Raw genomic sequence first — 12,140 nt, forward strand, 5'->3', positions numbered from 1 at the left:
CTATTGAATGTTTAATTATTAACTATTAACTATTCATAGTGACTAGTAACTGATTTACTTATTCCAATACTTACACAAATTTTTCCATTCAAAGATAACTGTTATAATACTTTTTTTAACAGTTATTCTGGAGCTTGGAATATAGTAAGAAATTTGCATTATTTATACTGAACTTATACACAAAACCTCGCTACACATTGGTCCAAATGGTTAACGGTCTATGTTCAGTTACACGTAACTGAAAAGAGGAAAATACCTCAAATCATTATTAATATAGAGTACACTCTACTTACCTTTCCAAAGAGTTTTATGCCTAGGCCATTCCCTGCATAAAATAACAAACCAATTCCATGCCACATTTTCTTTCAAAACACCACAAAAAGGACAAAACATTGTACGGTTTGCCCATTGCCAGTCGCACCCCCTAGGGGAGGATTCTATCATTCACCATTTGATGATGGGCACAGTCTATAAAGTTGCGGTCCCGTCTCGTCAACGTCATGTGCATTACCTACCAGTTTCAGCTCTGTTCGGAAAAATCCACGACATGCAGCACATCCATCCACCCCTACAGTGAGTCCAGAATTGTGATATTCTCATTCATACGGCAGCTCCCGCGCCTGTCCACCAATAAAACCACTACCCACACTGTATGTACGTTTAAATATTGATTATCGTATCTTCCTTTTGATGTTTATTATTCATACATACGCCAGTACATTGGTACGTTTGGTGAGTACAGGTGCGCCATGTCTCTAGGTGTGCTAGTGGTCAGATTACATTTCACACTACACGGCACCACCAGGGTTTATTCGTTGGTGCCTTGGTGCCTTAACTATGGGGTGCCTGTGTTCTGTGACTATTTGTTTTGCACACATATACACGCATATAAACACACACATATACACTGTTTGCTACATTGCTATATGATAATGGTAATTCTGCTGCTGCTACCATTCTTACGCCTTTCATTCAAGGACCGTTCCTTTGCTGCTTCACTGTCCTTTTTGCTTCACAAATTTACACATCAAACTTCTCCCTTTTTTCCTCGATTTTTTCTCTAGAATATCATCCATTCTTTTAGCCTGTTGCTGCTATTCATCTACTTAGCTTCACATTCAACTACATCATAGTGGTTGGCGGTGGTCGCCACCGACGGTTTCTACCTACCCTGAGTGAATATCATAATATCTGTGTTATCATAGTTGCTCGCCTGCTCTGTATCGCCTCCTAGCTTATGTTTTCAATTCATATTATTGCACTAAAATACAAGCACACTAGCCTCCATTTTGTTTTGACTAATATTGCAGTGTGTTGAATGGATAAGAAATTTAATAACTTATATGAAATTGTTACATTTGTATAACTTTGAAAGCAAAACATAAACTAACTCATTACGGTCAATAGGAAGACAACTTAAAAACAACTTAAACACAACGAATTGTTCCGTTAAGAGTTCCCTTTTACCCGGATTTATGATGTAGTGCAGAATAAATTAAACAATCATATTATTTAAACCAATGAAACGTATTTTTCGACAAATAATAACATTTTACAAAGAAATCTACACTAAATGTTGCACCAACACTGAACATCACCTCCAGTGTTCCCCTATACTACCACCCAATTTACAAGTATGGTTTTATTAAGCCCACCAGCACAAAACGGGACCCCTGTGTAGCCCTCCCGATAATCAAATGAAGAAAGGAAGTCACTCGCTTTGAAGAAGTGATTTTCTTCCTCAGACACACATGACTCGCAATGGTTACGTTTTCCCTCGTTTCGTGTGACCCGATTCGAACCCAGCACTGCCAGCTATGCAGGTTCGTTAAGGTTGAAGAATGCATTTACAATAAATGAAATTCTTCTTCCTTCATGGTTAGCCACCCTTTCACCCAGGCTCGATATCACCAATCACCAGGATGATGATGATGCTGGGTGCTTGCTCGGGGATAAGTGAAAACCGAGCGGCATCAAGCCAGTCCGAGGCGAAAGTGGGGGAGAAGGAGAAGGGTTAATAATTTTTCCATTTGCTTCAATTATCAATCTATCTTTGCCCGCGTTTCCCCCACCCCCCCCCCCCCCCTGCGTGCGCAAATACGCCACGCCACGGAGGCCGCATCTTTGGCACTGTACTCGGCAGCGTGGCGTCGCGCCGTCGCCGAACGGAGGCTTGAACGTTCATCAAACTAGAGTGTCTGATGATGTGTTTCCCCATCGAGTTGGCCGTTGTTAATGTTTCTTTTCTTTCTTTTCTCTCACTGAATATCATTTGCTTTTTTTTTGCTTTGCCTCTATGCTGTCTCTATCTGTTTTTCTTTTCAGTTGTTTTGTTGTTGTTCGTACATTAATCAGATATTCCGCTATTTTTTTGCCTCTCTCTCTCACTCTATTCTATTTGCATTTAATCTGTTTCATTTTATCTCATCTCTTTTCTTTTGCTCTTTTTTCCATAAGCGTCTGTAATTAATTCTACCAGAATGTGTACTGTTTGTTTTCCCTCCAAACGGTTAGTTTTAAAAACTTTCCATTAAAACAAAAACAAATAAATGAATCAATCACTTAATATGTAGATTAAATATTCACAGTAAAATTGTATGTACCTTTCATGGGGGTACTTTCTCTACATCTTGGGACACAAATTGCTCCAAAATAAAAGGTAGACAAACGCGAGATAAACATAAATTGCAACAGTACCAGTAGTGCTGCAGCACACACACACAAACACTCTCGCGGCCTCTCGTTTTACGATGCACACGCCCTTAAGCTGCGTCTCGGAGCGGTTTGTTTATTATGCTTCCCTGCGTTCGCTTCGCTGTTGTATATTTACACGTATGCAAGGCAGGCAGAGCCAGCATCGTCTTCTTTGCACCCGAACCCGACTCTTGGTGGGGGGGTGCAAATTAAACACCTACTCCCGTTTCTGCGAGCACGATTTTCCCTCCTATTCCGATAGCTGCTCTTGTTGTTAGCAGACCCGCTCCACACATTGTTTGCCGTTGTTCCTTTGTTCTATCGGAGGTTTCACTTTGGCAACAATTTATGCTACACCACCGTACAGTACGGTACCGTTGGTATCACTTTTAAATGAATTTCCCTGCTCTACTTGTTTTTGTTGTTGTTGGTTGAGCAAGTGATCCTTCTCTTAGTGTTTGTAGTAAAATGCGCCACTGATGCTATTCGCACAGTGTCGCTTGGGGATAATGGAGGTGTTATATGGAGCTCTCCCAAAAGGAGGACTCCCTTCTGTGGCATACACGTTTGTGAAATAAGTATTGTATTCTACTTCGCTACACAAATTTATAGGCTATACTGGACACTAATGCTCTACGAGCGACGTGTAAAAGAAAGTTGTAAACTTTAAGTGTATAGGTATTAAGCAAATTGTGACATGATGGGTACTGTACGTAAGACAATCTAGTTACTGCTGGCTATTATAATGGTAAGAGAAAGGGTTCTAAAAAGTATATGGCTGTATGGCTTTAAGATATTGTAGAATGTGACGAACATTACTATTAATTTAATGTCCTTCAAGCAAGAACTCATTGAACTCTGATCCTAAGACATCTGCACTCACTTCAGGAAAATCTGACCCCAAAAACTAAACCAAATCCCCGCTTCTACTCACTCACCAATATCGCGCCTTTTTCTACATCTCATTACGCACCTTCTTATCCCACGTTCACTATGCTGGCGGGGCTGTTCCTGGAGCTGCCACCCGACGCCCCAGTCACGCTTGCAATGGACGACGGCGCGGTGACGGTGCCACTCGTGACGATACTATCGGCGTGGGCTGTTTTGTTACTGACACGACTTACAGCCGCTACCGCCCCTGCCATTGACAGCGAATCGACAGCGGTGGTGGTGGTAGTCGCCGTCGATGCTGAGGCCACACTGGACGATGCGGCGCTGAAGTCTTCCTTTCTTGGCGATTTGCTTCGGCCGTCATCCTTCGGGCTGGTGCTGGGTGCCGGTGTGTCGACGGTTACAGCAGCAGCCGCCTTCAGTACGGCCGCTACCTTTTCGATCGTCTTCTTCGCGGTAAGCCCTGTGTTCGCGTTGGCCACCTTGTTGTTGTTGTTGTTGTTGTTGCTGGTAGTTGACGATCCATTGATTGGTGACGGTTTCGGAGGCTCGCCGTTTCCATTACTGCTGGTGGTCTTGGCGTGCGTGGAATTGCTGGAACCGATGCCCATCAACGCTCTTGCCGCCTGTGATCCGTTGCTAAGCGACGTGTTGCTTTTGACAGTTGTCGATGAAGATGTCATCGATGTCGCGGTGTTGTTGTTGTTGGCGGTACCGTTCGTACGGTTGACTTGTTGCCCACCGGGAGCGACAAATCCCGACATTAGCGGCCGCGAAGCAGAAGATGAAGAAGAGTTGGAGGAGGAAGTGTGGGTAGAGCTTGATACGCTGGTGGTCGTGCCGGCCTGCGTACCGCGGAACGCTAGCGCCGATGGATTGGGAATGCTGCGTATGGAGGCGTTCGGTTGCCGTACCGTTAAGCTACGATGGCGATTGATCTCGGTAAGCTTCGGTAGTGGGGCGAGCGTCTTCTGCACACCCGGCAGAGTCTGGGACAGCATCGTTGAGGGGGCACTCGTGGACGATGGGAAGCTAATCATCTCGGGGAGACGTTTCACAGGTGTGGAGTAGTTAACACTGGGCGACGGTTTACCCCTGTTCAGGTCAACCATGCGCGAACCCTTCACTGGACTGTGATCGAGAATGATCACGTCGTCGGAGAGTCGTCGACCGGAAGATGCCGCAGCGCCACCGGACAGATCGAGAATGTTGCTGCCCGGTGCTGACAGTGATCCTTCGGAAGACGTCCTCACTGGGGGCTTCGGGCGCATTCCCGGTGGTGTGAGTGGTGTCATGCCGGGTGGGCTGAAGTTACCTCCCGTAGATTGCTCGTTAGTTCCCGCCGGCTTCTTGATCTTTATCAGTGGAATGGTGGCTGGTGGAGGTCGCGTCGTTTTGTTGCTCGTTTTGGGCGTTACGAACGGAGCCAGCGATGGCTTATCGGCGACCGGTGCATTCGGTGGAATGCGAAGAATTTCAACGGCGGGACGGCCACCATCGTGGGCGGGAGAGGATGTCGAGCTCGAAGAGGACACAATGTCTGACATCTTCGTAACACTAACCGTTGCTGGTGGAAGGAGTAGGTTCGGGATGGGTTTCTTTGTCGACGGGATCTCCTTCGTGTAGGACGCACTGATTTGGGAGCGGTACGGGATGTGGTCGGATCCGGTGTGTTGGGTTGAAGGTGCAAGACCGGCCGCTTGCTGGGCCGCTTTGGCACGGTTCGCTCCTTTAGCGAAGTTAAACATTGGGGCCTGAATTGGGGCGGAATGTTTCGCTGGAACCAGGGTCACCGGAGCCATCAGGGAAGGTTGCTCAAGGCGTGGGATCTTTGCTGATGTCCCATTGCTGTCGGTACTGATGGAACGCTTAATTGCGGTTGGTGTTGGTGGTGGCGCAGGCACTCCAGCTGCTGCCATCGTACGGATTGATCCCGTAGTAGAGGATGTAACCGGGGAGCTCACCAGCGGGTAGGCCAACGGTGGACAGGATGGCATTGGGCGGGACAGCATCGGTGTGCGAGGTTGCGACTTGCCCGCAACTCCTTGCGAGGACGCGGTTGAGGTTGGAATGAGGGCTGGAGCTGGCTTCATGGTGGGCACCTTCGCCCCAACACTCTCCAGCAGCGAGCTCATCGTGGACCCGACACTTGGCAGATCGGCCGAAAGGCTACGGTCCAGGTTCGGGATGCACACCATCGGTTTGTGGCGCACGTTGCGCATCTCGTTCAGCTTATCCTTGGCGGCGTTCGATGGCGCGGATGCGCCCACAACAGGAGGAACGTTCACCGTCGGACTCTTGGGAGCACTCTTCTGCTCCACTGCAACCTTCTGCTCCACTGCCACCTTCTGCTCCTTCACAAACTTTACCTCATCGTCGTCCTTTGTGATGTCAATCACCTTCGCCGGCTTGGGTGGACTCGGAACCGGCTCCGGCACGGTCGCGGGCGGTGACTTGGGCTGCGGTGACGCGTCCTCCTCATTGCCCGAAGACTTGAGCCGCTCGTGCTTGGGCGGTTTCTCCGTCAGCTTCACCTTCATCTTCAGGCTGGCGTCGTGCTGGGAGGAGATTTCTGCGTGCAGCTTGCGACGCTTGCCACTGCTGCCCGCCTCCTTGGAGTGTTTGCCCTTCTTGCGCTTCCGGTGCGAGTGCGAGCTGTCATCGCGTGGGGACGACTCGTGCGCCACTTCCTGCACGCTACCGGCATACACCGGCTTTAGTCCGATCGTTTTCGCGTACTCTTCCTTTCCCATCGGCCAGACGGGGCTTTTGCCGGCGGAGCTGGTGGCGGATGAGGGTGAGGTGGCGGCCGACGAGCTGCTGCTGCTCGGTGGACTCAAACCTGGGGTCTTTTCCCGTGGAATGCTCAACTTCGCTTTTAGGTCAATCTTTAGCCGGGGGATCTCAGCTGGAGCATTAGATTTCGTGGTTTGGCCCACTTCAGTACCTTCGGCAGATGATCCCGGACCAACGATGGTTTGCGTTTTCAGGTTCACGTAGCACTTCAGGGCTGAGTTGGAGCCGGTGGGCGATTTTTCCGCCTCGGAACTCGTCTTCTCTTTGCCATTGGCCGAGACTCCTTCTTTTGATGGTGGCTTCGAAGTGGCACCGTTTACCGCCGGTCCAGACTGTTGTATTGCCTTCAGTGGCGGTGGGCTGCGCTTCGTCTCCGCCGGTCCAGCGGTTGGCTCGAGTTTGGCCTTAGGTATCAGCACCATCTTCAAACCGCTCGCGGCTGCCTGGCTGCCCGGAGAGGAGGGTTTGGTGCCGTTGCTACTGCCACCGGTACGATTCGCATCGCTCGCCGTCGTTGACGATTTGGTACGATGATGATGGCCGTTAACGGCGGCCTTCGCTGTGGCACTATTATTAGCGGTCGCTTCCCGCGGGGCGCGACCAGCCGGCTGCTCTTTCGTTTTGATCGCGCTGCTGCTGCTGCTGCTACTGTTTGGCCGTAGCTGACCGTCGCTGCTGGCTGATGGGTTGGTTTTTACCGGCGTGGCGGAGGAAGCGGCAGTGCTGCTACTGCTGGTGCTGCTGCCGCTGCCTGTGGAACTCTTGTCAGGGTGGCCGGGTACGCTGGGGCTACCACCGGTACGGCTGTTGGTGCTATTTTTGTCCTGTCCCTCGACGCGATGGTGGTATGCGCTCGCGGTCGGTGCCAACTTTGCGGTCGGGTGTATGAGAATGCGATAGAAAAACCGCATCGGTGCTATCTGTGGACCCATAAAAGATAGAGAGAGAGAGAGGGAGAGAAAGGTAAAAAAACGGCATGGTTAGTGAGCTACAGGGAGAAAAGCTATTGTGACGCCAAACTGTCGACCAAGGGGTAAAAATAAATTCTCCAAACTGTTTGTAACCGTTTTGCGCATGTTTGGTAGCTGTTTTCACATGTGTTTTGCGTTGTTTTCATGCTTCCGTGATGGAGACGTTTACGAGGGATGAAATGAAATGTACAACATAATTAAAAAGCAATATCCGGTCCTGTGGACACATTTACAAGGGAATTTATGGCAATGTTTTGTGAGTCACTGTCCAGTTGATTGTCCTATTAAGGATGCATTTGTTGAACAACAGTACATTGGACATTTTTTAATGGTTTTGAGATAAATGTTCGTCTTCAGCATGACTCCTCGGTATCGGAAATCAAGCAACCATCTTCACCTTTCCAGCAATTCACACCTTCAAGCTGGTTGACATTTCAATCCACCCCTGCGACAAACGACAATAAAGTAGCTGATAATCCTTCCCCCGTACCAAGCGACCACAAACTCAATCTTGATGTCCTTGTGCACGGTGTAAAAAGGCCAACCGGTGTAAGTATTTGGTGGAAGCAATGGCAAAGCATGGGAAGGATGTAACAGCTCACTCTGCCAGGAACGATTCCGGTAAAACACATCGCTTCCCGGTAACCGGGTACCGAAAGCTGCTGTGTTTAAAAGTACATTTACTCCCATCCCACCATCGTTGGTGCTCCAACACACACACACACACACACACACACAAAAACCTTCATCATCATCATCATCTTGATGATCCTCATCATCGCCAGTCGTTATGATTATCAACTACGCGAGGCAGCAGCAGCAGCTTCAAGTGGCTTCGACGCCCTAAGTCAGTCCCAGTTTGTACCCAAAGGAAGGGCAGAAGAGGCAGAAGAAGCACACGGACATAAGGTCAGAAGGAAAATCTCGAACCAGGGCGCTGCGCTATCGCGGGGCACAATCGCTCAGCATAATTACTATTAATTATTTTCGTTTCGCGCGCTTTCCACGGCTGCTGAGGCTGCTGCTGCTGCTGTTGCTGTTTCGGGCTTGTTTGGGGTGGAGGAGTGAGGGAACTCATTCATTCATTTCATCGGCCCCCTTTGGTTTTCGCACTTGCACTTACGCACTTACCGACCAGAAGATGTCGGGAGATGGTCTGTCTCGAGGTACAGTGCGGTGCGAATTGTGTGCTACATCAGGTTAGAGTTAAAACAACGGGCTTGATGTGGAGAAAAGAGCATTTTTAAAGTGCAAAGAAGATCTGTTTTATTATCTGATAAGCTAAAAAATGATAATTATTGATAGAACTGTTCACTTTTAGCAGCACATTCCAATTCTCAAACCATAAATCACGCGAGTGTCATCCACAATCCGTAGCGCACTGTACTGCTCGATTCGATTTCGCATCAAGCCGGTCGAAATTTGGTCGCTTCTGTCTCTTGCCCTTCCCTGCTTCCACAGCTCTTTTTTTTTGCGCGCGCCTATCAACGCACCCGAGCGCACGTTGTTGATTCGCCACTTGAAGTCCTTCAGCCGCCAAATCCCTCCAGGGGCTTGCGAGGGTTTTTCGCTTGGACTGTCGTCGTCGGTTTTTTGCTTGCTGCTGCTGCTGCTGCTCTGTCTTTATCATCCGCCCGAGAGCGTCAGTGCGAACAGAAAGAGCGACAGTGTCGGTAGAAATACACCGGCACACACTGCAAAACGAAGGTAAATTCACACAGAGACATGGAAACGGTCGCCCTTTTGCCCTACGCTCTTATCGCAGCAGAGCGAAATGAGCCGCGTACTACCATTCGTGAGCGAGCGAGCGGGAGCCAAATTGCATTTATTTGCTTTCGGTTTGCCACGCCACGGTGCGGACGATGCTTTTTCGACGCTCGGTATAATTTCACGGCCCGTTCAGTGATGGGGGCTGATGGGGCGGATGATTGAAGGGACAGGGACCTTTGCACTGTTCGTACGTTCGGACCTTGGTTTTTGTGGCATGGCAATGCTTGCAAGGTATTTCTTGTAGCAATTAAAGCATGAAAAAAGTCTTGGAGTTTGTATCCTGAAGCCTTTGAGAAATGTTCAATGTGCTGGCTCTAAATCTGTGTTATCTGGAAAATTATATCAAAAAAGGGGTTTGTGCCTGGTTTCTGCAGGACTTCTACGAACATAATCAAGAATTGGAAAAAAGTTTCTCCGATGATTTGAGGAAGATACCTTTAACGTGAAGAAAACCTTCATAAGACTTCGTCTTCCCCATCGCTTGTAAGAAAGAAGAGCTTTATAGTTCTTCTAGCATTGCTCTTATTTATCCTTTCAAACGAATATTTCCAACGAAATAGAGCGGTTGGATTGAATGGCCATTTTATTCTTGTCCTTCTGGACTTCAGGGGATTAGCCAAGTTTCAATCCCTTTTATTTAGCATTATGTAACTACACCTATTTATACCAAGCAATTGAAAGTAATAACACCTTGGCTACGTATAGTAGAGATGGTCTGGTTGAGAATCGAACCTTGAGAATCCACGACTCGTCGTGTACATGCCAGCGCTGCTATCCAATAGACCACCAAGTCACTTCAACTTGGGGTGTTATTGAGCCATATTGTAGGCAAATAGCTCTCATATTGGAAGCGTGGCGAAAGATGCAGATGTGTTAAAATGCATTGAATATTCGTTACTTCTTAATGCAAACTGGTGTATAATATGCATCAAGAAATTGAGTCCTTTTCTGTGTGGCATTTTAGCTATTCTGATCTCTTCTTCCCCTTAATCTACACACGCATTGGGGAATTTTAGACAGAGCTACATGGAAGTCGTTGGCACTGATTATCGGGAACTCGTGATGAACTTCCTCTGTAACCGTCTGTTCTCTCAGATGGAACTCTATTACCGTTTTCCAAAACAAACATCTTACGAATTGCTTCCCGACCATCACCAGAACATCACTCAGTGTGTGAAATTTGTTCTCTTTTTGTACACTATCTACCAATGGAGTCGCACGAGAAAATGAAGCCGTTTCGGGAAACACATAATACAAACACTGCAATAAGGAACAACATTCCAATCGATCACTTACCCGCTTGTAGTCGAAACAGTACGCCACATCCATCAGCGTAAAGTCGTGCGGCAGTATCTCCTCCTCGTAGATAATCTCCACTCGCACGTTGTCCGAGCCGACCTGCAGCCCGTTCTTCGTGAGGATGAATTTGTACAGATGGTGCACGGTGACGGCCGCCGGGCACTGCAGATAGGTAATCGGCAGCTGTGCACTGGACGCGTTGTGCTCCGCCAGCGTATCGTAGTGGTACTCCAGCGACAGACTGTTAGGCAAAACGATAGAGAGAGAGAGAAGTGTGTGTTTAAAAAATCGATCATGGGAATGAAAAAAAACAGCGCTGGAATTTTCCAACACAGCAGCACAACCCACCTGATTGGTTCGTCGGGTGAGAAGAAGTTTTGATCGTCGAGCAGCTGGAACGTGCCCTGCCCGGCCGGATCGTCCGCCGACGAGACGATGTTGCTCGAAATCGATGCATAGAACTGGACGATTCTTTGGTTTTCGGACTTGTGCAGCCCCGGCACCAGCTTGTACACTAGCGCCCTTAATGTTCGATCCGGCCTGTTTGTGGGGAATGGACGGGACGAGAAAGGGATGGAAAGCTGTCATTATAGTGAACATTTTCCCGGTGTGTTTTTTTGTTTTGGTCGAAAAGTATGCATTAAAAATCGTTTAGAAATGAAAAATGGCAAAATAAATCCGTTCGTGTCGGTGTGCAACATTCCTCGAGCATACTCCAACAGGGGAAAAGTATGTTCTCTCGCGTGAGCATGGCCCTGGTACGGCGGGCGAGACAGTACTCCACCCAATAACGCCCCCATGATGTGCGAGTGCGATGGCGACTGCGCAAGGGCCACCCGACGGCTAGAGGTACAATTCGTTGCACACAAAAAAAGGTTTTCCAGCCAGACGAAAAGTTTGCCGTGTGAGTAGTGGATAGAGAAGACAAAATTGTTGGCAAAGTAGGGAATGAGCGTTGATAGCTTTTTTTACTTAAAATTTTAGAGAAAAGTGTTTGCCAGTTGATTTTATGAGTTGAAGGGAATATCATTAGAATATTATATTATAATTATATTTTGAACATTATTATAAAACATTTAGATTATCCAATGTAAGTATAAAAACAACTCAATTCTACCCACGCTCGTCGCTCTCCCTGACCGTGAGAGACCGTGCTATCGAAAGGGCAAACCCACCAGATAAAGAACGAGACGGATTAAAAAAAAGAGCATACTTAAGACCCCCGGTTAGCCCCCGTCACCCATAATTACCTTAAATTAGCGACCGTAATCGGTTTGCTGTTGTACGATTTGCACCGGGGACAGTACTTGTTGCAATCGAGGTATTTCACGATGCACGATCGGCAAACTGCAACGACAAGACAAGACAAGGGCGTAAAAGCGTATGAAGGAAAAATGTAAGGTTTAAGTAGGCATTGTTTTGTGCGAAATGGTGCCGAAGGGCGAATGATCGTCCGGCTGGTGCTATTACTGCTGCTGTTGCTGCTGTTACTTCTGTTTGATTAGTTTGCTTCCCGAACGACATGCTTTAAAGGTGAGATAAAATCAAGGAATAATATGTGACATGCATGATGTAGTTGTAAAAGTGGCTTGCGGTGTGCAAAAACAGTTGTGTTCGCACCTATTTTATAGTCATTTTATTATTTAAGGCATTTATTGCACTGCATGTGGCTGTGATCTTCTTCCCAGTACTCAACCGGTCTTGAATCATTCTAGCCTG

General features: G+C 47.8%; 1 protein-coding gene across 2 annotated transcripts in view; it reads right to left on the bottom strand.

Annotated features, from left to right (window-relative positions):
- Window positions 1-655: 655 nt before the first annotated feature.
- LOC5667351 (protein suppressor 2 of zeste) overlaps window positions 656-12,140 on the bottom strand; it is a 58,073-nt gene continuing 46,588 nt past the window's right edge. For both annotated transcript variants that reach the window (XM_061643102.1, XM_061643103.1), the window contains exons 3-6: window positions 11,672-11,768; window positions 10,770-10,961; window positions 10,419-10,662; window positions 656-7,301 (exon numbers count right to left, since the gene is read on the bottom strand). In XM_061643102.1, the coding sequence (XP_061499086.1) occupies window positions 3,672-7,301; window positions 10,419-10,662; window positions 10,770-10,961; window positions 11,672-11,768 (4,163 nt within the window). In that variant the 3' untranslated portion in view covers window positions 656-3,671. The remainder of the gene's footprint in view (window positions 7,302-10,418; window positions 10,663-10,769; window positions 10,962-11,671; window positions 11,769-12,140) is intronic.

Source organism: Anopheles gambiae, chromosome 2 (assembly GCF_943734735.2).
Source record: "Anopheles gambiae chromosome 2, idAnoGambNW_F1_1, whole genome shotgun sequence".
Classification (NCBI taxonomy): domain Eukaryota; kingdom Metazoa; phylum Arthropoda; class Insecta; order Diptera; family Culicidae; genus Anopheles; species Anopheles gambiae.